The sequence below is a fragment of the Cryptomeria japonica genome, chromosome 9 (genome assembly GCF_030272615.1).
Source record: "Cryptomeria japonica chromosome 9, Sugi_1.0, whole genome shotgun sequence".
Lineage (NCBI taxonomy): Eukaryota > Viridiplantae > Streptophyta > Pinopsida > Cupressales > Cupressaceae > Cryptomeria > Cryptomeria japonica.
This window is the reverse complement of record NC_081413.1, coordinates 364796357-364823858: the sequence shown is the minus strand read 5'-3', so window position 1 is coordinate 364823858 and position 27502 is coordinate 364796357. Positions and strand designations below refer to the sequence as shown.

The 27502-nt window shown below is 35.1% G+C and overlaps 2 protein-coding genes across 3 annotated transcripts in view; one reads left to right on the top strand and one right to left on the bottom strand.

The window, feature by feature from the left end:
- Positions 1-3734: 3734 nt before the first annotated feature.
- On the bottom strand, positions 3735-6002 carry LOC131858398 (uncharacterized). The gene has a single exon (XM_059211630.1). The coding sequence runs from the start codon at positions 6000-6002 to the stop codon at positions 3735-3737; it is 2268 nt and encodes a 755-aa protein (XP_059067613.1).
- A 635-nt stretch (positions 6003-6637) lies between these two features.
- LOC131076828 (integrin-linked protein kinase 1) overlaps positions 6638-27502 on the top strand; it is a 201358-nt gene continuing 180493 nt past the window's right edge. For both annotated transcript variants that reach the window (XM_058014157.2, XM_058014158.2), the window contains exons 1-3: positions 6638-7175; positions 20809-20883; positions 20996-21091. In XM_058014157.2, the coding sequence (XP_057870140.2) occupies positions 6777-7175; positions 20809-20883; positions 20996-21091 (570 nt within the window). In that variant the 5' untranslated portion in view covers positions 6638-6776. The remainder of the gene's footprint in view (positions 7176-20808; positions 20884-20995; positions 21092-27502) is intronic.

Below are 27502 nucleotides of genomic sequence, written 5' to 3'. Positions count from 1 at the left end.
GAAAGTGTCAGTATCCCGGTAAATTCCCGCCGGTCATATTTTCTGGCCACAGTAAAATTGACTTCCTGTGCGTAGTAAACCCTAGTGGACAATTCAAAAGTAAGATTCCTTTCTCTTGGAAAAAAATTTGCGTATCATTTTCTTTCTACAGAGATTGCCCCCGTTGCTTTTCCCGTCACCGACTTGTTGCTCTTGAATATTTAATACTTAATAGATAGACATTTTATCTCAAAAATTGATGTAGCATTCACATTTCCTGCACAATAAATTACTTACCCCGTGATACGTCTGTTTCAACTTGCAAACAGAATAATCTTTCCTGTCTACCAATTACCTCTTTCATACTTTAAGATGTTAAATAGTTATTTACACGCCGAAGAGAATAACTTTGACTGCATTGTTAGTTGATTTTTTAGATAAAGGTCAAAGGATAGAGTACTTTACTGGAAATACTTTTAAGATAATATATTGATTAAGAGAGAGGTTATAATAAGTTTAGAAGGTTTATTATAAAAAGAGTGGCTGGCTGTTATATAATGGAATTTTTTTTAGAGAAATGAATTATTACTAAAGTAATTATATATATGTATGGGTGTTCGTTATTAAAGATTATTAATTATATATGTTCACTTAGCCTATTTTTGAACCATCCACTTAGTCTAAGGAAGTGATTCTATAGTAGAAGATAAGTCAAAACATTTCAGTTAAGTACAAGATTTATTGTAGATGTGGATCTAGATTTGTTGTTAAAGGTGAATGTATGACAATATCCTATTTGGAGATGGATGTCTTCCCATGAAGAGAGATATAACACCCATGCTACACCAATGGTAATGAGAAATAACCACAACTATTAAAGCAATTGTATTTGTGAATAGCTAGAGGAAGCGACACATAAGCAATACCATCATAAGAAACTTGCATACTAGATCTTAATTTACCAAATAAAAAGAACAAGAGGGTAGTATTGATGATATTAACTTTACAATTGAAGAATTATGTACCCTAAATTTAATATTTTAATGGTTGGTTATTATTTGCAATGACTTTTCTAGTAGTAAGTTAAAGTCAATTAGACCAAATAGTTAATATAAGCCAATTGTTTTTTATGAATATTAATGAAATTATTTTGGACCTTCATCACTTGAATTTTGTGATTATTGTATTTTAAGTCACTCTCAATTTATTTATGAATTATTTATATATAAAAAAATTTCATAATAAACTACACATTTATAATTGAAAAATGCACATAAACATGATCATGGAAGCATGCATGGAGAGGTTGTGAAATCATGCAATAGAAAAAAGTTGACATTAATTGTAATATAAGACTACTTGTTTTAGTAGTCATTTGTTGGAAATAGAAGTCTAATATAGCTAGTTGATCTCCCTTTATCGGGACAAGATCAACTATAATTACACATTGCTACAAACCCACACTTCTCTTGATTACGAGTGCTTATTCCTTTCACTATTTTCTATGGATCCCTCAATTTGCTATCTATGACAATTAATTCATCTTCTCTTCCTTTTGTTGAAAACTAAGTTACAATTTTAGAAAACACCTAGTAATAGTTGCATATCATAACATTTTAGTCAACAACCAGATGTACAGTGCAAATATTTATCAAAACATTAATAGAAACATAGTTTTAGAAAATTATAATAGAAACATTTGAGATTCTTGACAAGTCACAAAAAAAAAGATTCTTGGCAAGCCACAGAAAAAACCTTCTTCTATCTTTCAAGATATTGATGACAATACCTATTACTCTCTAATATAAAAAATTATTCAACAATCAATTTTATAATAAATTTTGAAAACAAAAAATAATATTCTAAAATAATTAATAACCAGTTTTTAAAATTCACCAAAGTACCTATTATTTACACCCATAGCCCCTTTTTCTTTTTGTCTCATATTATGAAATATCAAATCATTAACCTTTATAAAATAAATTAATTTAATATATTTGTTAATTAATAAATGTCTAATAAACAGAAGTATTTGAATAAATTTAATATCTACAACAATTATACGGCAAAGGAAACACACTTATATAAAATCACTCAAAACATAAAAAGAAATGTACATTCCATCATATTTATTTATTAATTAAAGATTATAAAAATATAACATATACTAATTTTTAATCAATTAACAAATTTGATAAAGGTGCATTCTTGTTTGGATAGACAGTAAAGTAATACCACACCAGGCACACGTTGTACTGCTCTAAAGTAAATTCCGTATATTATTTTTAAGCCGATAGGCTTTTTGTATGGGGGTTTGCTTGCCGGGAAAGTGTCAGTATCCCGGTAAATTCCCGCCGGTCATATTTTCAGGCCACCGTTTTCTTTGGTGGGCAACTTGCGTTGCATTGGCATACGGCGGAAACCCATCAAATCCTTCTTGTCAGTGGGCTTATGCAGCCCAGTTTGGACCCACACCCCACCTCTCTCTCTCTCTCACTCGCCACATTTAATAAATTTTTAATTGTATTTTTAAAAAATTTTAATATATGTTTTCTATATTATTTTTAAAATATATATTTTTAAACTGTATTTTATTTATACTTATTTTTATTATTTAATGTATTCTATTTATATTATAATTTTTTATTTTTTTAATATATCTAAAATTTTATATATTTTATTTATATTTTACTTAATAAATTTTTAAAAAATTAGTTTAATAATTTTATTTTTAATTTTTTAATTTTTAATATATTTTTATATAAATGTACAATATTTATATTATATTTTTTTATTTTTCAATATATTTTTATATTTAATATTCATGTTGAAATATTGAATATTATTTTTAAATTTAAATTATTAACATTTTGGTTGTCATTTTATTGTCATTTATTTTAATATTAAATATATATTTAATTTTAATTTAAAAAATAGAATTAAATATAAAATATTAAACATGATGTTAATTTAAAATGTAAAATTTAATATACTATATTAAACTTTAATATACTTTAAAGTTTAACATCATAATATAATTTAAATATTGTAATTTAAAGTTTCATATTTAATATATAAAGCTATAAAACTTTATAAAATTTATTATTAGGTATGTTTATAAACTTTATAAATAATATAGATATAAATAATAAAACTTTATGAACTTTTAATTTATACACTTATAATTCAAAACTGTATAAAGTTTATTATAATATAGCTTTTATATACTTAATATTATAATTCCAAAGTGAAAAACTATTACTTATAATTCAAAAAGTGAATAAATTTTCACTTATAAAGTTTATTCAAAAGTAGATAAATAAATTTTATACACTTATAAATTTTCACTTATAAGTGAATAAAGTTTATTATAATTTAAAAGTGAATAAATTTAATAAATCAATAAGCTTTCATTTCAAGGTGAAACAAAGTTTATTATAATTCAGAAGTGAATAAAGTTTAAAGTATATAAATGTTATATTATAATAAACTTTATGCACTTTTGAATTTTGAAATATAAGTGTACAAAGTTAATTATAGTATAAAGTATAGAAAAAATATAATTTTTTTTTTATATTATAAATCGAGAGTTCAAAAGAGTACATCAAAAAGGAGGGAGGCAGAGCCTCAACCAGCTAGAAGGAGAGCAGCAATGAAAGAGAACCACCAAAGAGAAGAACTATCTGAGATACATATACAGCCGAGAAGCAATAGAGTACAAGAGAACCAGAAGAGCAACCAAAAAAGGATTAGTCCTACGGGTAAACATCTTCAAATTTGTTGACCCAGGATGTCCAACCAATGGGTCCCTCCATCCAGATAGCCTTTTTCTGTTCCAGCAGTTGATGAAAGACCTGAAGGTTATCAACAGAGGGGTTTTTGCTGTTTTGGATCTCCTGCATGAGCTTGGCAAGGGCTTCATCAAACGCCATCTGGTTGTCCAGCACACTAGCTAACTCATAACCATTCTGCATCTCATATATAAACATTGTAGCCCGACCATCACGCAAAAATCTGAGCAACTTCCTTTTTTCCAGGTTGAGCACGCAGCAGACCTGTGAGGCAATTTTAAAATAAATGAGATTTCTATGAAATCCAGTAAGAGATCTGGTAAAACCTTGGAACTTAGAATCATTTCTAAATTTCCATATATGCCAAAGGATGAAAGATGAGAGAACCTGCCAAAATAAGTTAGTATCTTTTCTAAGGCCATCAATAAAACCAGTAATAATATCCAAAGTATAAACATAGCGAGTGATGCAAATACCAAACATGAGCCAACCTTCACGGGCAAAGGAACAATCGAAAAATATATGTCTCATAGTTTCAGGAACTCTACAGATAGAACAAATATCAAGGGTGGCATGCTGGTTTCTAATGGGCAGCCTGTCCAGCAGGAGCAGCCATTTAAAGCATTGAATTTTAGGAGGAATAGGAGCTTTCCAGAGCTTATCAAACATTTTATGCCAATCAGAGGAGGAAAAGGAAGAGTACCAAATGACATTAAGATGTTGAGAAACAGAGGTATCATGGTTAAGAAATCGGTATATATCTTTAGCTTTGATAGAAGAGAGGTGAGTACCATCCTGCCGCCTAAAAGAGAGAAATCGGTGAGAATCCACATCAGTATTACGGGGGAGATTAAGGTGAGAACAAGCCATTTTGATGAGGTTATACGTTCGCTTATGAGAATAAAGGATATCAAATTGATTAGCAAGGTCTTCCCAACTGATGAGCTGATTGTGATCAAGGATATCCATGATATACTTAACACCCTTGTTGGCCCAAAATTTAGCCGAACAGCCTTTAGTCAAAGCAAGGGGTTTACCTTGATGGAGAAGATTCCACCATATTGATCGCTCACCTTGAAGAGTATAATGATAATCAAAGGTTGAGTTATCAATATAGTGTCGAATGTTCTCCCATGCTTTCCATAAGGAACGGAAAACCCAAGTTCCCTTCACAGATATGGGGAAATTGCCAAAAACCAAATCACTGAAGGGGAGATGTTTCCAAGATTTAGCAGTTTTAGGCACTCCATTCTGAATGTTATTTCTGACAAGAACTTTCCAGGGCTGGTCACCAACAAGGGATTGAAGGATCCATTTAGAAGCAAGAGCCATTCCTTGAAGTTTGAGATCTTTAAGACCAAGCCCTCCGAGACTTTTCTCTAGATGGCACCAGTCCCATTTAACAGAATGGGCTTTCCTAGAACCGTTGCCATCTGACCAAAGAAAGTGCCTGATGGCTTTTTGAATTTCCAAGATCTGATAGTTACTAAACATCCAGACAGAAGAGTAATATATACTATAGGAGGAGAGAATCTTTTGGCAAACCTGGACTCTTCCAGCAAGGGATAAGAGTCTATGATTCCATTTATTAAGTTTTCTGAAAATCTTGTCTTTTATCCATAACCACATATCTTTGAGGGAAGGCTTAACAGAAAAGGGGATACCAAGATACCTAACAATTTGGTTAGGTCCTCCCCAGGAATAACCGAATTGGCAAAGCCAGTCCGGAGGATGATCACTCCATCCCAGCATAATGGATTTGGAGCTGGAAATACGAGCTCCAGAAGCCTTACCAAACATATCAAGTTTATTACAAAGGCAGATTAGGTTGTCAAAACTGAGCTCAAGAAAGAGAGAAGTGTCATCGGCAAATTGAATATTGAGGAGCTCGGAGTCATTAGGAAGAGTAATACCACACACCTTAGGGGAGATGGTGTCATCTTTAAGGATATAATGAAGAGCATCGGAAGCAATGACAAAAAGAGCAGGAGCAAGAGGGCAACCCTGACGAATAGACCGAGACAAAGGAATGGGATTGGTTAGGGATCCATTGACATCAATCATGGCAGAAGCATCTTTTAAAAGAATTTGAATATACTTGCAAAAGATATCAGGGAATCCAAAGGCTTTTAGCATCATCAAGATGAAGTCCCACTCAATTCTGTCGTAGGCTTTTTCGAAGTCAAGGAGAAGCATAGCAGCCTCTTGATGAGAGGAATTGGCCCATTCCATGGCTTCCCAGCTGGAAATGAGGTTTTCCAAGATGAATCGTCCTTTAATGAATACAATTTAGAAATATGATATTTATTTATGATTTCTTATATATATGCCAAAATATAACTCTCTAGATATGTTTTGCTTAAATGTTCAACCATATGCTACTAGATCTTGACGACTAATTACTCTTTCCAAATATTATGTCAATTTAACAAATCTCTTTGTAGATCACACTGTTCATCCATTTTCAACGGCATATGAATTTTAAAGACTAACAAATCTAACTCTCAGTTGTACAACTATAGTGCTTACCTATTTAGAAACCATCTAATTGTGGATGATGCTTTTTACTATTTGACATTTTTTTATCAATGTTATTTTGTCAATAAATATATAATAATTGCAATTGACAATTGATATCTATGTTCGTTTTTTAAAAATGTTTTGTTAATGCTAATTGTTATTCTATATTTTGTTTTCATCAAGTTCAGAAGCTTTTTGTTGTGTGTTACCAAATCGCTGCCCCATGCCCTTGTTCTTGCATGCTTGACCACCTATCGGCTTCCCGTTGCACGCAAATAAAGCGCGCAACCGCTAGTTATTTTTAAATTTGGGAGGATAAGATCTAACTTTCTTTACGGGATAGCTTTTTTAAGTGCATCAAAGGTCCCACCCAGTAATGGAAAACGTGAAATGCAGTAGGAAGTACAAGGAAGGGGATTGGGGTAGGTCAAACATTGATGGCGTCCATGAGTAAGGTGGGATAGACAGAGCACGTTGGAAATTAGAATGGAGGTGGCAAGGAAGGTTAGCAGGCAGTGGTCGCTGGGGAGCAGGCAGTGGTCACTGGGGAGCAGGCAGGCAACGCTCTCGGGGAAATGGAAGCTGAGCTTCGGGAGGCAGTCCTCGCTGGACCCCAACAAGAAGAATGGGACCGTGGACGTGGATTTGTGCGTTCCCGAGCAATTGGACGCCACGATGCAGATGTTGTTCCTCACTTGCAGAGGCGACGCAGAGGGTGTGGAAGCCCTGCTGGATCACCACCATCCGCCCCTCGATGTCAACAGCGCTGATTTTGACGACAGGACTGCGCTGCATGTCGCTGCTTGCCAAGGTCATGCTCATCTTGTCCATCTCTTGATCTCCCGTGGCGCCAACGTCAATGCCAGGGATCGCTGGGGCAGCACGGTATCATTTCCATTGTTTTTTCTTTCAGGATTTCAAGTGGAATGGGATCATCCCCGTGTGGCAAAAATCAATTTGTGCTTTCTCTGAAAGTTGCGTATTTTAGAGGCTATGCATAAGCAATAAATAAGATGGAATGCTTCATTGTTTCAGAATAAATTAAAAACTGACATTTTACAATGTAGTTGAACTTATGGGCCTTTTTCTACCACCTTGTAAAATTTTCTGGTTTCAATTTTGCCATGATGGCATCCATACTCACAACCATTATTATTAGTATTATGAGAATGACAAAAATAACAGTTTAGGCAGTTGATGGTGTATAGACATAGCTTTTACAAAGGCAGTCGGCATTTCATTCTTTAATAAAGAGATCGCATTATGTTACACTATACTATGTGGTATCCCCGAATTGATCACAAATCCATTTCAGAACATTTGATTGAATATTTAAAAAAAATTGTGGCGGCGGTCTAGGGACGGCAGGGGATGTCAATTGATGTGCCCAGCTGTTCCCAGATGCCTCTAGATGGCAGACAGTCAATTTTGCAACATTTTCAATCCGCCCCCAAAACATTACGAGGATGGGAATGGTCAGAAAAACATCGGGGATATGTCCTTGTGTATCATTGTTCTCATGATTTGTTTTTCTACCATCTCTCTCTAAATGAGGCCACCACTTAGCATGAATTATATCCGTTGTGTGAAGGAAGAATAATAATTTCTTGATCTAAGAGTTTGTAGAATTCGTCTTTAAGAATATCCATTACCATTGTAATCTGCAAAACAATCGAAAAGAAAGTGAACTCGCTGTAAGAGTCCACAAGGTATCTTCGTTTGTTTTGAAACACTTCATCTTTCTTAATTGTCCACACAAACCATAAAATTTTAGATGATAAGCTACATTTTTCAAATTCTTTACTAAAATCTGTAATATAACCAAATGGAATTTCTTGCCAAGGAAAAACCTTGTTAATTTGCCATCCAAATATATCACCTAAAAACATACTCCAAATATTTTTAGCAAATTGACTGTCAAAACACGGATGCAAAATAGGCACCTCAATGTTGCTGAAGGGACAAATATAAGAAGTAGAACCAAATTCTTCCAATACAATACCTATAACAATTTTTTCAATAGCAGTAACCAGGGGGACCAGTTATGGTTGAAGATGTACTTCTAGCTCGAATTTGACAAATTAAAAGTCCACATATTGTTTAGTGACTAATCACCTCTTGGGAATCAGACAACATTCAGTAGATCTTAGTCATTTTGGTAAGCAGCGAACCATCTTTCTAACTTATCTTGTTGAATATCACAGTGTTAAATAATATACAGATAGAAATTATTATGCCGTTTACAGCTTTAGATTATAATTTTTTTTTATATTTCCTACCATGATATCAATCTCCCATTAATTAACAAAGAGGTCACCAATTTTTTAAATTCCTTTGGAAGCCCAAAACTTAGCAGAGCAGCTTCTAGTTAGAGAGAATGGCTTGTTAGTCTGTAATGTCTCGTTTTCTGCTCTAGTTTGTTTTGGGGACCGTTAGCCTATTCCGGAGACCTATGGGCTAGCCGGGAGCAGAAATTAGGGTTTCCTACCCTTGGGACTCGGGAGGACGTTTCTGCATTTTTGAACTTTTCAGAAAGCTTCGCAGTGAGGGTACATGTTGGCAATTGACACTCTACTGGTTAAATTTCATTATGTTGTCATTGATGGCAACATGTTTTTGGGTTCAGGGTTCATATGGTATACTAGCAGGCACTTCACAGACTCTACATCGACACCGGCAGGATAGAAGATTTCTTTGGTCATTGACAATATAGGCCGACATGGTATGATAAAGGATATCGGTATTGAAGGCCGACACATCTTGGATCTGACATTGGCAACTTGTTTAATGCTTATTCATTTATGTTATAAAGCCGACATGTATTATGTAATTATATATATCCTTGTAAGCCGACATAAGGCATAAATTTGTATAGGGTATATATAGGATATGCATAGATAGAAAAATGAATGGATGTAATGCAATGCGAAATATATCAGAGAGACTATGTATGTGAGGAATTCATTGTAAGGGTTATTCCGGTACTGAGGTTTTAACCGGAACAAACAGAGCTTAAACCGGAACAAACAGAGCTTAAACCGGAACTGTATTATGGCATAGGAGATGCTATACTAAACAGTTCACTATTCTCCGGATTGTAGTTTGGGTTATTATGTAGTCAGTGAGACTCCTTTTGTGATGAGCAGTGTGCTCTAGGCTGTAAGCCTTCCTGCAAGTGCAGGCCCAACATATATTATAATATCTCTTCATATGGCTAGTGAATTGATATTGTGGGTCACAAATTCCACTGTGGTTTTTCCTCATTGAGGTTTTCCATGTATAAATCTGTGTGTTATGATTCTCATTTATATGTTTGGCTTATTGGTTGCATTACTTCTTTAGGGAAGATTAAAGGTGAGAAGAAGGGCACCTTCCGGTATGGAAATCTGTTAGTGTGCTTAATGTTATACTTTCTAAATGATACCCCCGGTTCTGGAAGGAAGCAATGGGCTTTTGACATCCCAGTAGGAAGACAGCTTAAGCAATCAATTGCTGCATTGGGAAGTCTTACAGATGACAAGGTATGGGGTTACTTCAAGGCTTTTCAGAAATCTATGAGGTCTAGAATAAGGATACCTCAGCAAATTGTAGAGAAATACTCTACCGACATTTGTTTCATGGTTAAGAAGGATGTGACTCTCATGGAGGCAGTTAAGCCCCGGAAGATTTGGATAGAGGAAATGGGATATGAGGTGGATGCATTAATCCTTGATGCTTATGCAAAAATTCTGATAGATGCAAAAATAGATGAAGCAAAAGAACCTTGTGGAATAGCACAGCAAAAGACTTTTGAGGTTGAAACTGAGTTCAATCGGAAGAAGAGGGAAAAACAAGAAGGTAAGGCAAGCGAGTTTGTACAAAAGGTTTCTAAGGACATTAAGGCACTCATTGATGCTGTCTCGGAGAAAGGGAGAAAGAGGAAGGATCCGGTAGTTCACATTGAACCTATGGCTGCAGATTATGAGACTGATGATGAGACACCGTTAGCTTTCAAAAGGGTTGTAAGGAAGAAACCGGAAGAATCTAAAGTGGAACCAAAGAGACAACCGATTAGGAAAGTCACCATCAGAGTACCAACACAGAAGCAGGCACCCAAGGCTACACCATCAGCTGCATCTGGTACTGCCAGAAGGAGGAAGGAGAGTGACACTGAATTGGCACTAGAGACTGGTAATGTAACAATTATTCCGCCTAAGACTTGTGCTGAAATTGTAGATGAAATAACTAAGGATGGGATGCTGAATAATGTTAAGTCTTATTATGATACATTTATAGTTGATGAACATAGAAAGGTAGAGGAAGCAATTCTTCTATATTTAGACATCTATAAGAAAGCATTAATTGAAATAGAAAATCAAATTCTGACAGAGCTATACAACATATTAGATGCTAGAAGGTTATCTGCAATGCAAGAAGACAAACACATTAAGATACAAGAACTTTTAGCTATATGTGTTACTTTAACTCCAAATGAGATGGAGAAGACAATTGAGGCTGCAAATAGGAAAGTATTTAATAGCAAACATAGAATAACTAGCCTGATGTTAGGAATGATGAATGAGATAATAAAGGAAACACAAAAGGATTGGATAAAATTTTTGGAAGAGCATAGAGGATTCTTCACTTCACTGGAGATAAAGACTGATACTGTAGATACACCGGTTGAAGGGAAAGGTAAAGGAATTATGGGGACACCACCCTCAGTTTTGAAGAATATCAAGATAGTGGAAATTGAGCCAAATGCATAGACAAATACAAAGACACCGGTTAATGCACAGAACATTGTACAGGATATTAACACTGAGGACACTTGTCCTCCGGTTACTAATGTACAGGTTGAGGATACTGTTCCTAGAGAGGAACTGACAGTTGCACAGACTGCACCAAGTGGTGAAGCCACCGATGCAAGTGAGGAGGTAATAAAGGATAAATTACCAGAGAAAATAGGGGAATCCGGTAGGGAACCAATTGCTGACACATCATTATTGACAATTGAGACTTCTCTAGTGGAAAAGAAAAACATCACAGAGATGAGTCCCACAAAACTGATGATGATGGCTGCTCAGAAATTGATGAAGGAAGGAACCACAGACAAAGGGATTATAGTTCAATCCATAACTATTTTGCATAGATTGGTCCCGGAATGTAAGATTGAGAATGAAGCGAGCACTTTTGACAAGCTTAAGATAATAACACAACACATCTTTAAAGATTTTCAATCATTACAACAGATCTCTAACCATCTAGCACCTGAAAAATTCACTTTGGCTAAGAAAGCCGCTTTTGATCAGATCATCGATAGAGAGAAGAAAAAGATTGAGGCGAAATTAATTTTGATAGAAAATACTTTGAAACGAAGTACTAATATATATAGGGTATGTTGCAATATAGAGATTCTTACAACAAAAGTGGATGAAAAGATAAAAGAGGTCAGGACAAAATTGCTAATATTGCTAACTCTTTTGATGGACTAATTTCACTGACCACATCTATAGATGGACAAATTTTAACTTTGGAGAATCAAATTTTTGCTCTTGAAAAAGAAAGAGATAAGATCATTCGGAGAGCCAAAAGTCTTAGAGGTTTGGTGAGTCCAAGATTGGATTCACTTGGTGTTCATAAGAGGAAATGCATGGATATACGTGGTAAGCCCACGCCAGCAGAAGTTAATGAGAAAGAATCACTTGCATATTTACTGAGTGGACTTGTATCTATCTTTGGCATACTCAAAACCAGCTGGGATACTTATGTGGAGTTATTAGAGAAAGCTTACCCGAAAATATTGAAACTGGTCAAGCGCCGATAAGACATTCTTTTTTTTTGGGAAGATATTCAGTGTACAGTTATCATTCTTTGACATTTTTTTTTTACAATTTTTGGGCATTGATGTCAAAGGGGGAGTAGTATACATGTGAAAAAGAATGAAAGGTTGCCTAGTGAAAAAGAACGAAGGGTTGCATACATTAGAGGGAGTTACAGAGTTCTTGGAATTTTGGAGTATTGGACCATTTTGCATATTCAGCTCAGGGGGAGCAGAGTAGGATGAAACCAGCAGTTGAAACCACGACCATTTTTCACATGAGTGTTGCCATCAATGCCAAAGGGGGAGATTGTTGGCAATTGACACTCTACTGGTTAAGTTTCATTATGTTGTCATTGATGGCAACATGTTTTTGGATTCAGGCTTCATATGGTATACCGGCAGGCACTTCACAGACTCTACATCGGCACCGATAGGATAGAAGATTTCTTTGGTCATCGGCAATACAGGCCGACATGGTATGATAAAGGATATCGGTATTGAAGGTCGACACATCTTGGATCCGGCATCGGCAACTTGTTTAATGCTTATTCATTTATGTTATAAAGCCGACATATATTATGTAATTATATATATCCTTGTAAGCCGACATAAGGCATAAATTTGTATAGGGTATATATAGGATATACATAGATAGAAAAATGAATGGATGTATAAGGTTATGGATGTAATGTAATGCGAAATATATCAGAGAAACTATGTATGTGAGGAATTCATTGTAAGGGTTATTCCGGTATTGAGGTTTTAATCGGAACAGACAAAGCTTAAACCAGAATTGTATTCTGGCATAGGAGATGCTATACTAAGCAGTTCACTATTCTCCGGATTGTAGTCTGGATTATTATGTAGTCAGTGAGACTCCTTTTGTGATGAGCAGTGTGGTCTAGGCTATAAGCCTTCTTGCAAGTGCAGGCCCAACATATATTGTAATATCTCTTCATATGGCCAGTGAATTGATATTGTGGGTCACAAATCCCACCGTGGTTTTTCCTCATTGAGGTTTTCCACGTATAAATCTGTGTGTTATGATTCTCATTTATATGTTTGGCTTATTGGTTGCATTACTTCTTTCAATTCTTTCTATACTGGTATACCGGTTGGTGTATGTATGTTTTGTTAAAGCTAAAATCTTTTATTCCGGTATAACACTGATTCACCCCCCCCTCTCAGTGTTATTAGTTTCCAATAGTACATGCATAGCAAGTTATGGGGTTTGATCGACTTATTATTTTTAGTAAGTGGAGGCAGAAGCAGTTGAGTTCTTTGGGTTTTTCTGGGTTTTCTGAGAGCTCCGCGTTGGTATAACATGCAAACTAATCTTAGGACCTTTTCGGGACTTACTATTTTTTAGTAAATTTGGCAGCTGTTCAGATTATGGTAAAAATCACTTTGGAAACACTTGCTATTTCTGGCAAGGGTTCTGCAGCTCAACTCAGTGGCGATTTCCAGCAGTATTATTATGAACAGGATCCTGTGTTCACTTAGATGACTATTTTTAGCAGTTCAGTTCAGAGCTCCAACTCAGTTTAGTTTTGGTGATTTCGAGCATTTCAGTCCCCGACTCAATTTGGCAATAATCAGTATTTGAGGAGAAGGTATTTTAAATATATTAATACCTTAGCATGAGGTTTTAATATTTGGTTGGATGACTTAGGAAGGGAGAAGTATTATTTTTTATTATTTCCTAAGTCAAGTGGTGCCAAGGACTAGTGTATTTTATGTTTTATAATGATATTATTTTATAACTTCGTGACCTTCGAAAAGTGTGGCTAGGAGACATGGAGATGGGGCGTCAAAATTCAAATGTATTATTATTATTTTATGCACCTTAAATTATCTCCAAAAGTTCGATTTAAGGGGGAGGGTGTCATGAAATGAAATGAAAGTGAAATAAGGGAAATTTGGCACCATTTGAATTTGAATTTACACCGTTATGTTGTCGGATTGACTCCAGACAATCTTCGAGGGTGAATACCTCCTAGGGTTTTTGGTAGACTTCGAGTGTGAGACATCACTCCTAGCTGTGATTGGATCTTCAAAATGCTTGGTTAGTTTTTTGTGTGTATCGTCTTGTTGGAAAGCTGATTGTTGGGCGCCCTCCTCCTTTGAAGGGCGTGCTTTTTGGTGGAGTGTGTTTTTTCCAAGGATGTCGTACCATCTTGCTGGCCGTACCTTCCTTGCTGGCTGTACTTTCCTTGGTGTGTTGCTGGTCGTGTTTTGGAGTGTTCTGCGTGGGTGTTTTGGTGGTGTGTTCAGCGTTCTTTGGTTCTTTTTGGCTTGTGTGAGTTTCCGGTGTTGCTAGAGCTTTGTTGGAGTGTCTTCCTTGTGTTTGCTGAAGTTCATGGTGGCTGTTGGTGGAGTTACAGCAGGCTGTTTTCTGTAACAGCAGCTTGGTATAGTGGTTTTTCCTCTCTTGTTAAGTTCTTCCATGTTCTTGTGCTTTTGTCTCAGTTCAGTATATGTATTGGCTTATATATTCATATTCTCAGTCATCTTTTGTAATGATTTATTGTAAAGCTAAATGGTAGTACCATTAGCTATCGCTATTTGCATCTCTCTTTGTAATTTCCACTGCACAAGTGGAAGAGGATGGCTTGGCCGCCTTCAGTGTTTGTAGTTCAGTTTGTAGTTTAGTCCTCCCGCTGCATAAACGGTTGAGTGATTTTCTATTTGTAATTGTCCTCCCGCTGCATAAGTGGTTGAGTGGAGTTTGTTTAGTGATAAGTCCTCCCGTTGAAATATTGCGGTAGAGTGATTGGTGCTAGATTGTGTTCTTGTTTCCTTGGCTGGTTTACCGCCAAGTTTCTTATTTCCATCTCACTGAAAAGTGGAAGGGATTGGCTTACCGCCCATTATTGTATTAAACATTTTTAGAAGTTGCATCTAATGATCCCCTACTATCGTATGCTCTCACCTTCCCAGCTTGGGCTCTTGGTGATCAGAAAGTGGAGGGTTACTTTCACTAGCATTTGGTTTTTATTTCCTAACCATAACAAGTGTTGTGTTGAATGTAATTGTGGAAAAAGTTGGGAAAAATTAAAGGGGATATTACTTAGTCCATGCAAGGTTATATCAATTGGATCTAAAGCTGAAACAATTGCAATCAATTCCTATAAAAAACATCATGCCCATATAACAAATGCCTCACAAACTCTCAATCCCTCTATATACTACAAAAATGGTAGATCTAACCAATGAAGCATTTAATTGTTTGGGGAATTAATCGGCAAATCAAAAGTATTAAGATTTTTTGAAAAAATTGTGAAAAAATCGGGAAAAAATCGGATTTACAAAAAGCTGTAAAAAATTAAAGAAAAACAATCAAAAACTACTTTTTTTTAATATTTGCAGACATTTCCATAGCATAGAGATATTGCAAGCAAACAAAAAATAGACTTCAACACAGGAATTGCAAAGTTGCATGGACCATACGGGCCGATACGATATGGTTACTTTTCAAGACTCTCTAAGTTGGATACAGCTGGTATACACACACACACTAGCAATGATTAATAGTTAAGAGTTATATATATATTTTAATTATATTTGATATTTTTATTTTAATTGTATATTTAGATTTAGATATTGGAATGTTTAAATATTATTTATTGTTATTTTTTAATTATATTTAATATATATTTTTAACTATTAATTTTTGTTAAAAATTACAGAAGCAAAAATCGTTTGGGGAAAAAATCGGCAAATAAAAGTATGAGATTTTTTGAAAAAAAGGGCAAAAAATCGGATTAAAAAAACATGTATATTATTATATAATATATAATAATATATTAATATTAATATACTATTATATAGTAATATTATAATATACAATTATTTTATAATATTACTATATAATAGTATATTAATATTATATTATAATATATTGTATATTATAATATTACAATACTATATTAATATTAATATATTAAAATCAATATACTATTGTAATATTATAATATAGGTAAAAAATCGAATTTAAAAAAACATGTATATTATTATATAATATATAATAATAAAACTTTGATCCTTATGGCAACATGAGAAGAGCTAATTGGAGAAGGCACATGCATAAGCTGCAATTAGAAGATTATTGGATGAATGCCCAAGATGATTTAGAGATAAGGAAGAAGATGTGTTCTAGGCTATTGATCGACATCGTCAGGATGTGTAAAGTTTTCAACATCCCAGATCAAGCTAGGGGAAAGCGCTTCTAGCCTGTGTATGTGTTGGTTAACAGATTTGTCACTTCAGTTTTATACTCTTTTGCCCATGTCAATGACAATCTGACCAACAGTTGAGTCTCTTGCAATGGTATTTACAAGTGCTCTCTGCTTGTTTTACAAGGCACAACTACCTTCGGATGATATACAATGAATAGAAACTAAGGGTATGCTTTCACCAGAAAGCAAAAAAGGCAAACCAACACCTACCCATAACCATGAAAGTAGATGCAGAAGATTGATTTTATAATGAAGTGAATGTAGATAAATGACACAAAGTTTACTTATTCCACACTCACAAATGATATCCAGGGAAAGAAAGAGCAACATAACCCTTTAACAGATGATTTAATCTAAATTCAAAGTTTCAGAATTAAATGCATACACAGTCCGTTATAGCAGGATGACACTGAATGCAATTGCAAAGAAACACAGTTCGTTACAATTTAAAGAAAAAGTTCCAAAATTCAAAGATTCAAAAACATGTTCATAATTCCTTCCATATCAAAATATGAGTTCATAGATTCAATATCATATACCATAAAACTGTGCAGAAGATAAAGCTATACTATGTTTTTCCCCCCTCCTCTTTTTTATTTATACTATCATCTATTTATACTAAAAATCCCCTTTTTCCGTTTCCAAGAAATGGTTCATTTCACAGTAACCGTCTTTGAAAATGACTGCCTTTTAACATATTTAAGGAAAACGAAATTATCAGAAAACCCTATTAAAAGCACTAATCCTTGCATTATAAACAGCTACTAGCTTTACAATTCTTCATTAGGAGTCGGGTTTCGACTTGCAATCTGATTGTCAATCCTCTCAGCCGTTGCCTCCTCTTTGATGAGCACCCAAAGGACGGCTGAAAATTCATCTTCATCTTCTATAAGTTCTTGAGCAAGGTTGGTCAAGTCGAAAAGGATGTCATCCTGCATCTGCTCCACGTTTGGCTTAATCATGGGTCCCTTTCCTTTAAGCACCATGTCCGAAAAACTAATTGCCAGGTCTCCTTCTTGCCACAATTTCTTCTTCCAAATATTGTTCGTGATTTCTAGCTTGCTCCGCAATCTTTTCTAATAGAGCGATAGTTTTTCTATATTCGGCAAATTCAGTTCACTGTTTCCATGCAAGAGACCGCAATCCTAGGATAATATTCGTTTGCTTAGTTGCTAGCCAATTTAGGTCTAGATTATCAAATGGCAGCTGACCATCATGAGGGAGAACCATTTGGGACAAGGAAGCTCATAATGACATGCGTTACTCTGATCGGTTCCTGAAGGTGGTGCATTAAATTTCCTGTGAAAGACGATAATATCAAGTTTTACGGCCTTAGCCGCCACCTTTACGTGCTTCCAACTGTTTAATCTGTCATTAATAACAGTACTTGCAAATCTTTCCTTGATATGATGCTTGGAATTTGAGCGTCGCATGGTGACAAGCTGAGCTGGAACCGCGACGACCCCAACACAAGGTTCCGTTGTATCAAGGCTTGACTGCTAAGCAAACAAGGTTAGTTCGTACAGATCGCTTTACAAGGTGGTGGCGCCCGAGAATCGAGGTAGGATCTTTAGATTGCATAGTTGTGAAAAATCAGAATCTCCACCACCAACAACCGAGACTTCGAGTTTTTCAGAAACTTCAGTCCAGGCAACGAAAACAAAGAAACTAAGGAAACAAGTCGGACAATCGGGAACTTCTAGAAACTCATAATGCCGACATAGTTATGAAATACAAGGGACAAGCGACTGGGTTTGAAAACACATAAAAGCCGCGATTTGATACTTAGATTATCAAGCGAAAGGTTCGCGATGCAGGGGCACACAAAGACCCAAAAAGTAAAGAGAGCACAAGGCTTGGATAATAGTATGAATGAGAGAAAGACAAGAAAAAAGAAGTTAATTAGACAAGAAAATAGTTGATTTTGAGATCACAGATTTGAAAGACTTGATGAAGTCAGTCTTGGCCTACATGTGATAATGGGTAGACATTCAAACTCAAAAGTTGAAAAGCCAAATGCATAGATGACATTTGATTTGATGGGAGATTTAGACTCATCCGATGAAGAGACAAAAATTATGAGTGTGAGTGAAAGTGCCACCCAGTCAACTCACTCCAGAGGCTCAAAGAGGAAAGGAAGTCATAAGGAAGGATCAACACATAAAAGGCATAAATCAAGTTCAAGCTGTCCTTATACCAGTGCCTCATCTATACATGAAGTTGAAATGAACCAGACAACCAACAAGAAAAATCAGCCACCCAAGGGAAGTGTAGATCACGATGTGAATGAATCCATGGAGTCTACAATTTAAGATAATAGATGTGAAAGGACAGACAAAGGGAAGCAACCCCAAGTACAAGATAATCCAGCAACACATGAGCAAGCTAGCAACAAGGCAGGCAAAGATGTATATGTGGAAATAGAGAAAGAAGGTGATGAAGTAACCTCTCCACCCTGAGAAGATCAGCAGCTCAAGGAGGTGCAAGTAGGAGAGGAACGATCCGCTATCCTAGCATAGCTTAGGGAGAGATTGGCAAAGGAAGTAATAGTAGCAGAAGACGAGCCTATAGATGATTGGGACAGCTTCTTGAGTAGAGCTGGAGAGACAGTTGAAAAGAAGGCCACCAAGATGTCATAGATTACAAAGGATAATATAGTATCTCGAGTTATATGAATTGACACTCCAAGAGTAGACAAGCCCATTCAAGATTAACAACTATTTGTGCATATTTATCATAATTATATAAGGAAACATGGAGTAACTTCAACACTTAAAAACTTCTTTCTAAGGAGAGAACCTTATACATAAAATCTGGCTCATGTAAAACCAAATTCTCATTAACATCATCTAGAATGTTCTAATAATTTCAAATTACTTAAAATAGGTCTAATTATCCTTCTATATTAGAGCAAGATCTTAAATAAGTAAAATAATCCTTATAAAGCGGTATACACATTTTTATTTACTATCTGTAATAGCTAAATAAAACATAAAATAACTGTTAGATCATTAATTATTTATGAATGGGAGTTATTGAAAAGGTGTGACTAGTGAAGCCATCCTTCCTCCTATATTTAAGGAGGTTCTCTCTCATATGAGATGTGTGTAAATTTGGAGATTTATAGTGAGTTGTATGACAATGCACAAGAGGTATTATTGGCCATGTGGAAGTATTGTAGGAGTATCCTCAGGTTCAAGTCTATTTGTTATAGACTATTTTTTAAGCGTTCTAATAAAATGATGCTTTATGGGGTTTTTTATCCAAAAGTGTTTTTCCCATGTATATCTTGTGTATACATTTGTGCATGTATGATATTCATTTCATTTACATATATTTTTCTTATAATGATTAGTATCCTAAGAACCTGATTTGTAACAATATCAGGTTGGTTCTACGGTTGGAATAATTTTTTTGGTCACATACCCTGTACCACAAAATGTCTTTGAGGTTACAATTAAGTTGTTAAGTATGGGGCCTGGATGGTTGTTCAGCTAATATTCCCAACCTATCTCATCCAAATGATCATGTTGACAACAATGAATACCCTCATCCATATGATCATGTTGACAACAATGAATATAGCTTTTAGAAGTTCTAGGTATTCTCCCTGAGTTGTTTGTTGTTAATATAACTGAAGAAATGTATGTTACATTTATGATAATAAGAACTATGTTATAATCTTTTCGTGTTCTATGAGTTGTTTTTACGCTTTTTTCTATTGCCATTCCATTTTGTGAATTTGAATAATTTCTGTTGTAACCGTAGAGATGGTTCTACTGTTAGAATAGTTTTGAGTCACAATTACTATTCTACAAACCGTGTAACTTAGCTTGTATTAGTCCCAGCTGAAGATATACTCTATTCTATTAGACTATTACCATGCAAGTGTCATGGAAACTATATAAAAAGACGATCTCTGTCATGATTTATATTCATGGAATGCTGTAGTATATTCAAGTAGAATGGAAATAAATAATTAAACTTTGGCTCGTTAAAAATTCCTATATAATAAATAGAAGAAACTATAAAATTCATCTAGTGCGTCTCCTATATGATAAATTTCTTTTCAAACTATAGTCGTTTTTTCCATCAGAATTAGAATGAAGCACATACAAATTCCCTTAACTCTAGATGGAACAAACTGAAACTGTTAATATGATCTCTTCAGCTCATTTATGTAGCAATAAGTAGTTATCTTTAAACTTGTACGACAGTAAGCAGGTCTGGAGTTAAATGAGGAACATGTATTTTTTGAGTGTCTCACAACTGAATTCGATGTCAATCACATAGTGCAAGCCTAGTGCTGGTCATAGTTGGTGGGTCTGTTATCTCTCTATTGGTTTTTTCTAAGCTTGGATCAATGGATTTTTCTTTTGTAAGTCTAGAAGTCGTTAGTATCACTATAAAGTATAAACTAACAACTTTTTATTCTTCTGACCAAGTTTCTTTTGTTTTTGACGAACGTTGCAAACAGCCACTAGCTGATGCAAAGTATTATGGCAACACCGAAATATGCAATATATTAAAATCAAATGGAGCCAAATCACCTGTATGATTCTTTCCTAAAATCTAATTTACATTTGGTTTGATGTCGTTCATTTAGGGTTAAATTATTAGTGACGTATGTGACATGGATATCTCTGAAATCTGTTGATTGCCAGAAAACACCAATGAGTGTAGCGAATCCCCAGCATGTTCCTGAATATGAATTAAACCCAGTAGAATTGTCGTTTCCACGTAATGCAGACACATCAAAGGTATGGCGAATTTTACTCTTTATTTTTGTGATTGAAGAATGTTACCTAGCTTTTATCTCACAGTAATTATAGTGATAGAATTCATATGGCTGGGTTGATTGGCTGGGGAGAAGTAAAACCAGGGAAGAGACTCAGGTGCTAACCCTGATGGGTTGAGAGCTCCAAAAAAAAAGATGGATTCAGTACTTCCATCAAGAGTTTTTTAATAGTATTATTTAAGCAATTAGCAATGAACCTTAGTTTGTGGTTATGATATTACAGTCCCAACTGAAAGCAGTAAAAGATAAGTTTCTATATTGTTGGATTTCATTGAACTGTAATCTATCATACCCACAATAAGTGCCTGAAATATGAATTATATACCGCATTATTTTTCTGATATTATTGAGTGTGTTGCCAGTAGATTTAAATCATTCCTGTTCATTTTGTATTTCCATTGCCTCTTGCATTCTATGCGAGCCTGACAGTTTGCTATAAATCAAATTTCAATGTCTATTTAGGATTATTCTTAATAATTCTTTTTAAATTAGCACATGGACTGAAGAAATATAACTGATACTTCCTATCCACGGATCAACAAGAATGTACTTAAACCAACTGGACTTAAACATCAGTATCCTGCTTAATGAGAGAGAAGAGTAAAGCTACATCTGTAAATAATTCCTAGAATGCTCCTACAAAAAGTGGTGAATTATTAAAAGTTAAAACTTAAAATGCAACATTACAGTGAACCCTCCCGATGGAATTTAACCATATTAATTGAATACAATATGGAACCTTTTGATGTGGGGCATATCAATCGAGTCATAATCCTTGAGCAAAGAAGCTTTCCAAAAGAACTATCTATTAAAATACGCTTTCAATTGGTCCACCCTATATTACTACAACCTGTTTACTAATATGCAATCCCAAAAATGATGTTGATAGTCTTATGGAATTCCAATGTGGGCAATAATGTAATATCCTGAAAGGAATATTTTGTAAAATCTAATTAAATTTAATTTACTTCACAAATTTCAAATATTAAAGGCTGTTCACAAAGCTTCTGAATTGGCTGTTGTAGATCAATAATATTATATCTATTTTCTAGTATTAAACAGCTATATTAAATTTTAAACATTAATTATTTACTCCCTTATGGAAGGGTACGACTCTTTACAGACATGTTGGAATGATTAACTAAATGCTGCTGTCACCTGGTTAGATACTGCTACTACTTTTATAACTTGCTGCAATCGCAGATATTGCGCTGCAACCCAGATACAAATATAAGCCCCAATAACTATGCTTTGCCTTAGTAACTAATATCATTTGCCACTTTAATGATCTGTGACTAATTTCCAAAGGCATGGGATTCTTCGAATACTTCAAAATATGATAAAATGTTAACCAAAGCAAACAGCAAAGAACTCCAACAGCAGCAATAAAATAATAAATATGCGCTCCCCCCCAAAGTGTCAATTGCTCAACTAGGAGGTTTGATATCTATGTGATAAGCGACATGCACTTAACACTCCTGCTTTGCTGGGTCCTACATGTAGGCCTTGTCCTCCAAAATATAAAAGCTCTCTAATTTTGATACAAATAATTGATTTTTTTTATAGCATTGCTCTAGGGACAGCAATCAACCCATTGATATTAAAATATCATGAATTGTATGCATCACAGTCACCATTTTTTAACAAATTGCTGCTGTTGAGATTCAACTCCCTTAATCAGGTTTGCAGCTGCCTCAGATCAGCACTAAACAGTAGAAAAATATGCTGCAGCCATTTTCATTCAAATAGTTTACCAGTAATAATCATGATACAATAATTCTCAAATAAGCAAATAACCATGGTTTGCAAACTCTGCGAGTACTCTCTGAGTTGCTGAGTACTCTATTTTCTTTGCTGGGCGAGTTTTTATAGACGGGGAAAAATCGGGTAAAAATGCCAACGCATGTAAAACACTAGTTAAAATGCTTTTTTCACACATTGTTTTGCCATAAACCATGCATTTTCTCTTTCAAGATATCATTTTTTTAACTTAATACATTTTGTAATTGAATTTTGGGAAAAAAAAATGTTTCTTTAAGAAATTTTAATTTTTAGTACTTTCTAAGTTGCTGAGTTTTTGCCAAGTTTTTGTCGAGTATTTGCTGAGTCAATTTTTTTGGCTTGCCGAGTACTCTTTGAGTCCGAGTCTACAAACTATGCTAATAACAATGGTAGGGACTGGTTAATATGAGCAGCGATCACAGTAGTAATATTAAATATATTTGTAATTTAAAAGAATAATACTTTAATTGCAGACTGAAGATTGATGAAATCTGCACAATGGTAATCTCTGTGTGAAATCACTTTAAGGAATTGTGGATTTTTTATCCTCCAATTCCAGACCTAGAGGGTTTTTGTCCTCAGGTTAAACAAACCAAAGTTCCATGCTCCAACAAGGAGTAAATATCAGATAATAAACTGTTTTCTCGATGTTCCTTCTCCTTGCTTGGTCTCTCTTAAATATCATTTTCCTCAAGTAGATATAAGTTAGAATCCTTCACATGCCCCTTGATATTATATTTAAAATAAACTTCAATTATAATTTTAATTTATTTATAACTTGACCTTTGTTTGGACATAGTTTAAGTTTGAAGAGGGGAGATTACAAATAAATATTTGGGAAACTAGATTTTGCTATTTTGGCTTTGGAAGGTGGCTTACAACTTATTATTAGGAAGGGATAAAATGGACCAATTGATAAGGATGCATAATTCCTTCCACTTTAGGCTCTCCTAGTCCTAGGAGGGTATTCACTGAAGTGTTATCTTTAAGATATTCAAAGAGAAATGACATGAGAATGGACCTTGAGGCAATCCATATCCCATTATAAGTGCCTCCAAGTTGATTTTCATTAAGCACTTATATCTTGGTTTGCTGATACAAAGACTTCACACCTTCCTTAAGCATATATACAATCATGTAAGTAGCCCCAAGGTATTTTCTTATTAACCCCTAATGATATAGTCATACATGGATGCAAAGAGAACAACAATGGATGCAAAGAGAACAACAATGCACACCTATCTTATGATAAAACTTGCAGAAATTGCTGAGATGAAACAATGTTGGTGGGACTATTAACACTTTTTTTGTAAAAGATTTGTATTATATTTTTTCAAATGTGATGGTATGATGAAAGGCTGAACATGTAACAAAAGGGTGCCTTTATCCAGTAAGGACAGTATAGCTATATTTCAAAACTAGAGGATAACATGAATTTACCCGATAGGAGACACCTTAATGAAGATGACAATAAGGGCTATGCCTCTGAATTACGAAATTAGAGGATAACATGAATTTACCCAATAGAAGATACCTTAATGAAGATGAGAAAAGCCAGGCTCTATGTATGCAAGCTAACAAGCACATGAAATTACAACATATCTAGTTGAACATATCGTTGTGATCCATAAATGTAATGTCCCCTTCCTAGGTGACAGGCAGTTGAGTAGGGATTGGCCTATCATCGGGTTCCCGTAGGCCAATGGAGTGGAAAGGGGTCCCATATTGAGGCTTGTGGAGCTGTGTGGGGGACTTACAAGCCATTCTGGACAATCTAAGGTGTTCTAAATTTTAGGAAGGTGTCCTAATTTCTAGGGATTGACTGGGAGTTGACTGGGACGTAGCAGGGGACCTCAGGAATCATTCTAGTGGTTTTGGTTGCAGTTCCTATTTTTTAGGAGGAGACTGCCAGTTGCATTGCCACATCCAGTCATCATCCTTGGACTGGTGATAGCATTCAGTTTTCAGTTTGGGAGTTCAAGTGGTATACTTCCTTGGTTTAGTATAATGTTGTCAGAATTCTGCCATACTTCCAATCCTAGGAAGTAATGAAGGAGTCCCAAGTCCTTCATATCAAATTCTTTGGATAGATCTTTCTTGCATTGATCTATAAGGTGATCATTTCCTATGATTAATAAGTCATCAACATATAAAATCAATATTAGCATATCACCTTTATTTATTTTGTAGTAGAGATTAGGATCTGCATCATTCTTAGAGAAGCCTAGTCCTGAGAGATAGGTGTCAATTCTTTCATACTAGGCCCTGGAAGCTTGTTTAAGCCCATAGAGAGCTTTCTTGAGTCTACACACATGAGACTCTGCATCATGAATTTCAAACCCTTCAGGTTGCTCTAGGTAGACTTCTTCTGAGATCTCACCATTTAGAAATGCTGTCTTAACATCCATCTGGTGTACCTTCCACCCCTTTGCTGCTGCAATGGCCAATGCAGCTCTTACTGATGTATACCTGGCAACAGGTGCAAAAGTTTCTTCATAATCTATTCCTTCCCTTTGTGAGAACCCTCTAGCTACAAATCTGGCCTTGTGTTTTTCAATATTGCCGTCTGCAGCATGTTTGATCTTGAAAAGCTATTTAGATGAAACAACAGATTTCTTAGTTGGCCTAGGAACAATCTCCCAAACATCATTTTTCATAATGGACTGATACTCTTCAAACATGGCATCCTTCCATACTTGATGTTCAAGTGCATCTGATACATTGTTTGGTTCGGCTTTAGAGAGATCATTCATAAGGGCAACATAGCTAGTGAATTTATTAGGCCTTTTTCTTTCCCTGAAGGTTCTAAAGGAGCAACAAACTTTTGAGCTTCTACTACAGTCTTGGTGGCCCATAGTGGTCTTTTCTTGAGGTTTTCTCTAGGTGGATTTTGAGTTTCACCTATAGTTTCCTTAGGATTCTCCCTTTGAAGCTGAGGAGTAGGATCTTCATCTATGCTAGGGGTAGGGATATAGACTTCAGGGTCTAGTGAGCTTTGGGCTCTCTTGAAGGCTAAGTCTTCTTCAAAGATCACATCCCTACTTAGTTCAATATTCTTTTGACCAGGTATATAGATCCTGTAGGCTTTGGAGGTTTCACTATATCCTACAAGGATTCCCCTTTTTCCAGAAGGCTCTAATTTTAATCTTTTCTCCCTAGGTACATGAATATAGATGGGGCATCCAAATATCCTAAGGTGATTGATATCTGGTTTTGATTTAGTAAAGACTTCCTTAGGGGTCTTATCTTCAAGATGGGAGTGAGGACATCTGTTTTGAATATATACAGCAGTGCTAGTTGCTTCTGCCCAAAGATTAACGTTTAGATTCTGATCAAGAATCATAGCTTTGGCAGCTTCAACTATTGTCCTATTTTTCCTCTCAGCTACCCCATTTTGTTGAGGATATAAGGTATTGTTAACTCCCTCTTAATCCCTGAATTTTTACAAAACTCTTTAAATAATTTTGATGTGTATTCCCCCCCATTATCAGTTCTTAGGGTTTTAATTTTATTTTCTAAGTAGTTCTCTGTTAGTGATTTGAATTCTTTAAACCTATTAAGGATCTCTACCGATTCTTTACATTTCAGAAAGTAGATCCAAGTTTTCCTAGAGTAGTCATCAACAAATATTACATAATACAAAAATCCCCCCAAAGAAGGTACGGACATGGGTCCACATACATCGAAATGAACCTACTTAAAAATTTTACTTGTTTTCCTAGTACTATTTTGAAAAGCACCCTTAGTATTTTTACCTAGGGCACATCCTTTGCATGCCCCTGAATGATATTGCTTTAACTTAGGTAGACCTGTGACAAGGTCTCCCATTGATTATAAAGCTCTAAAATTCAGGTGGCCTAGTCTTCTATGCCAGACTTCATCAGCATCTGTAGTTTCATGGATTAGGACTAAGTTGGGCTCTGTGCATAGCTCATACAAGTAGCCTTGTCTTTGATCAATAGTTTTAGCTTTCTTGATGGATGAATTCTTTGGCCAAGCCAACACTCTGTTGTCCATGAAGGTCACTCTGTATCCATTGTCCTCCAGTGCTGATATTGAGACTAGGTTTATCTTGATGCCTGAATCTAGTTTGGTTCTCTTTTCTTTAGGAACGTGAATATACACGTGGCAACCAAAGATTCTTAGATGGCTTAAATCTGGTTTATTCCCTGTAAAGGCTTCTTTAGGTGTTATATTCTCTAGGATTGAATGAGGGCATCTGTTTTGAATGTACACAGCTGTATTTGAGGCTTCAGCCCAAAATGAGATATGTAGATTTTGATCATGCATCATGGCTTTAGCGGCTTCGATGATGGTTCTGTTTTTCCTTTCTGCGACTCCATTCTGTTGAGGATTATAAGGTACTGTACACTCCCTCTTAATCCTAATAGAAATGCAAAATTCTTTAAAATTTTCAGAGATATATTCACCCCCATTATCTGATCTTAGAGTCTTTATTTTCTTCTCAGTTTGATTTTCCACTAAGGCTTTAAATTCTTTGAATTTAAATAACACTTCATTTGATTCTTTGAGTTTTATGAAATAGATCCAAGTTTTCCTAGAGTTATCAACAAATATCACGTAATACAAG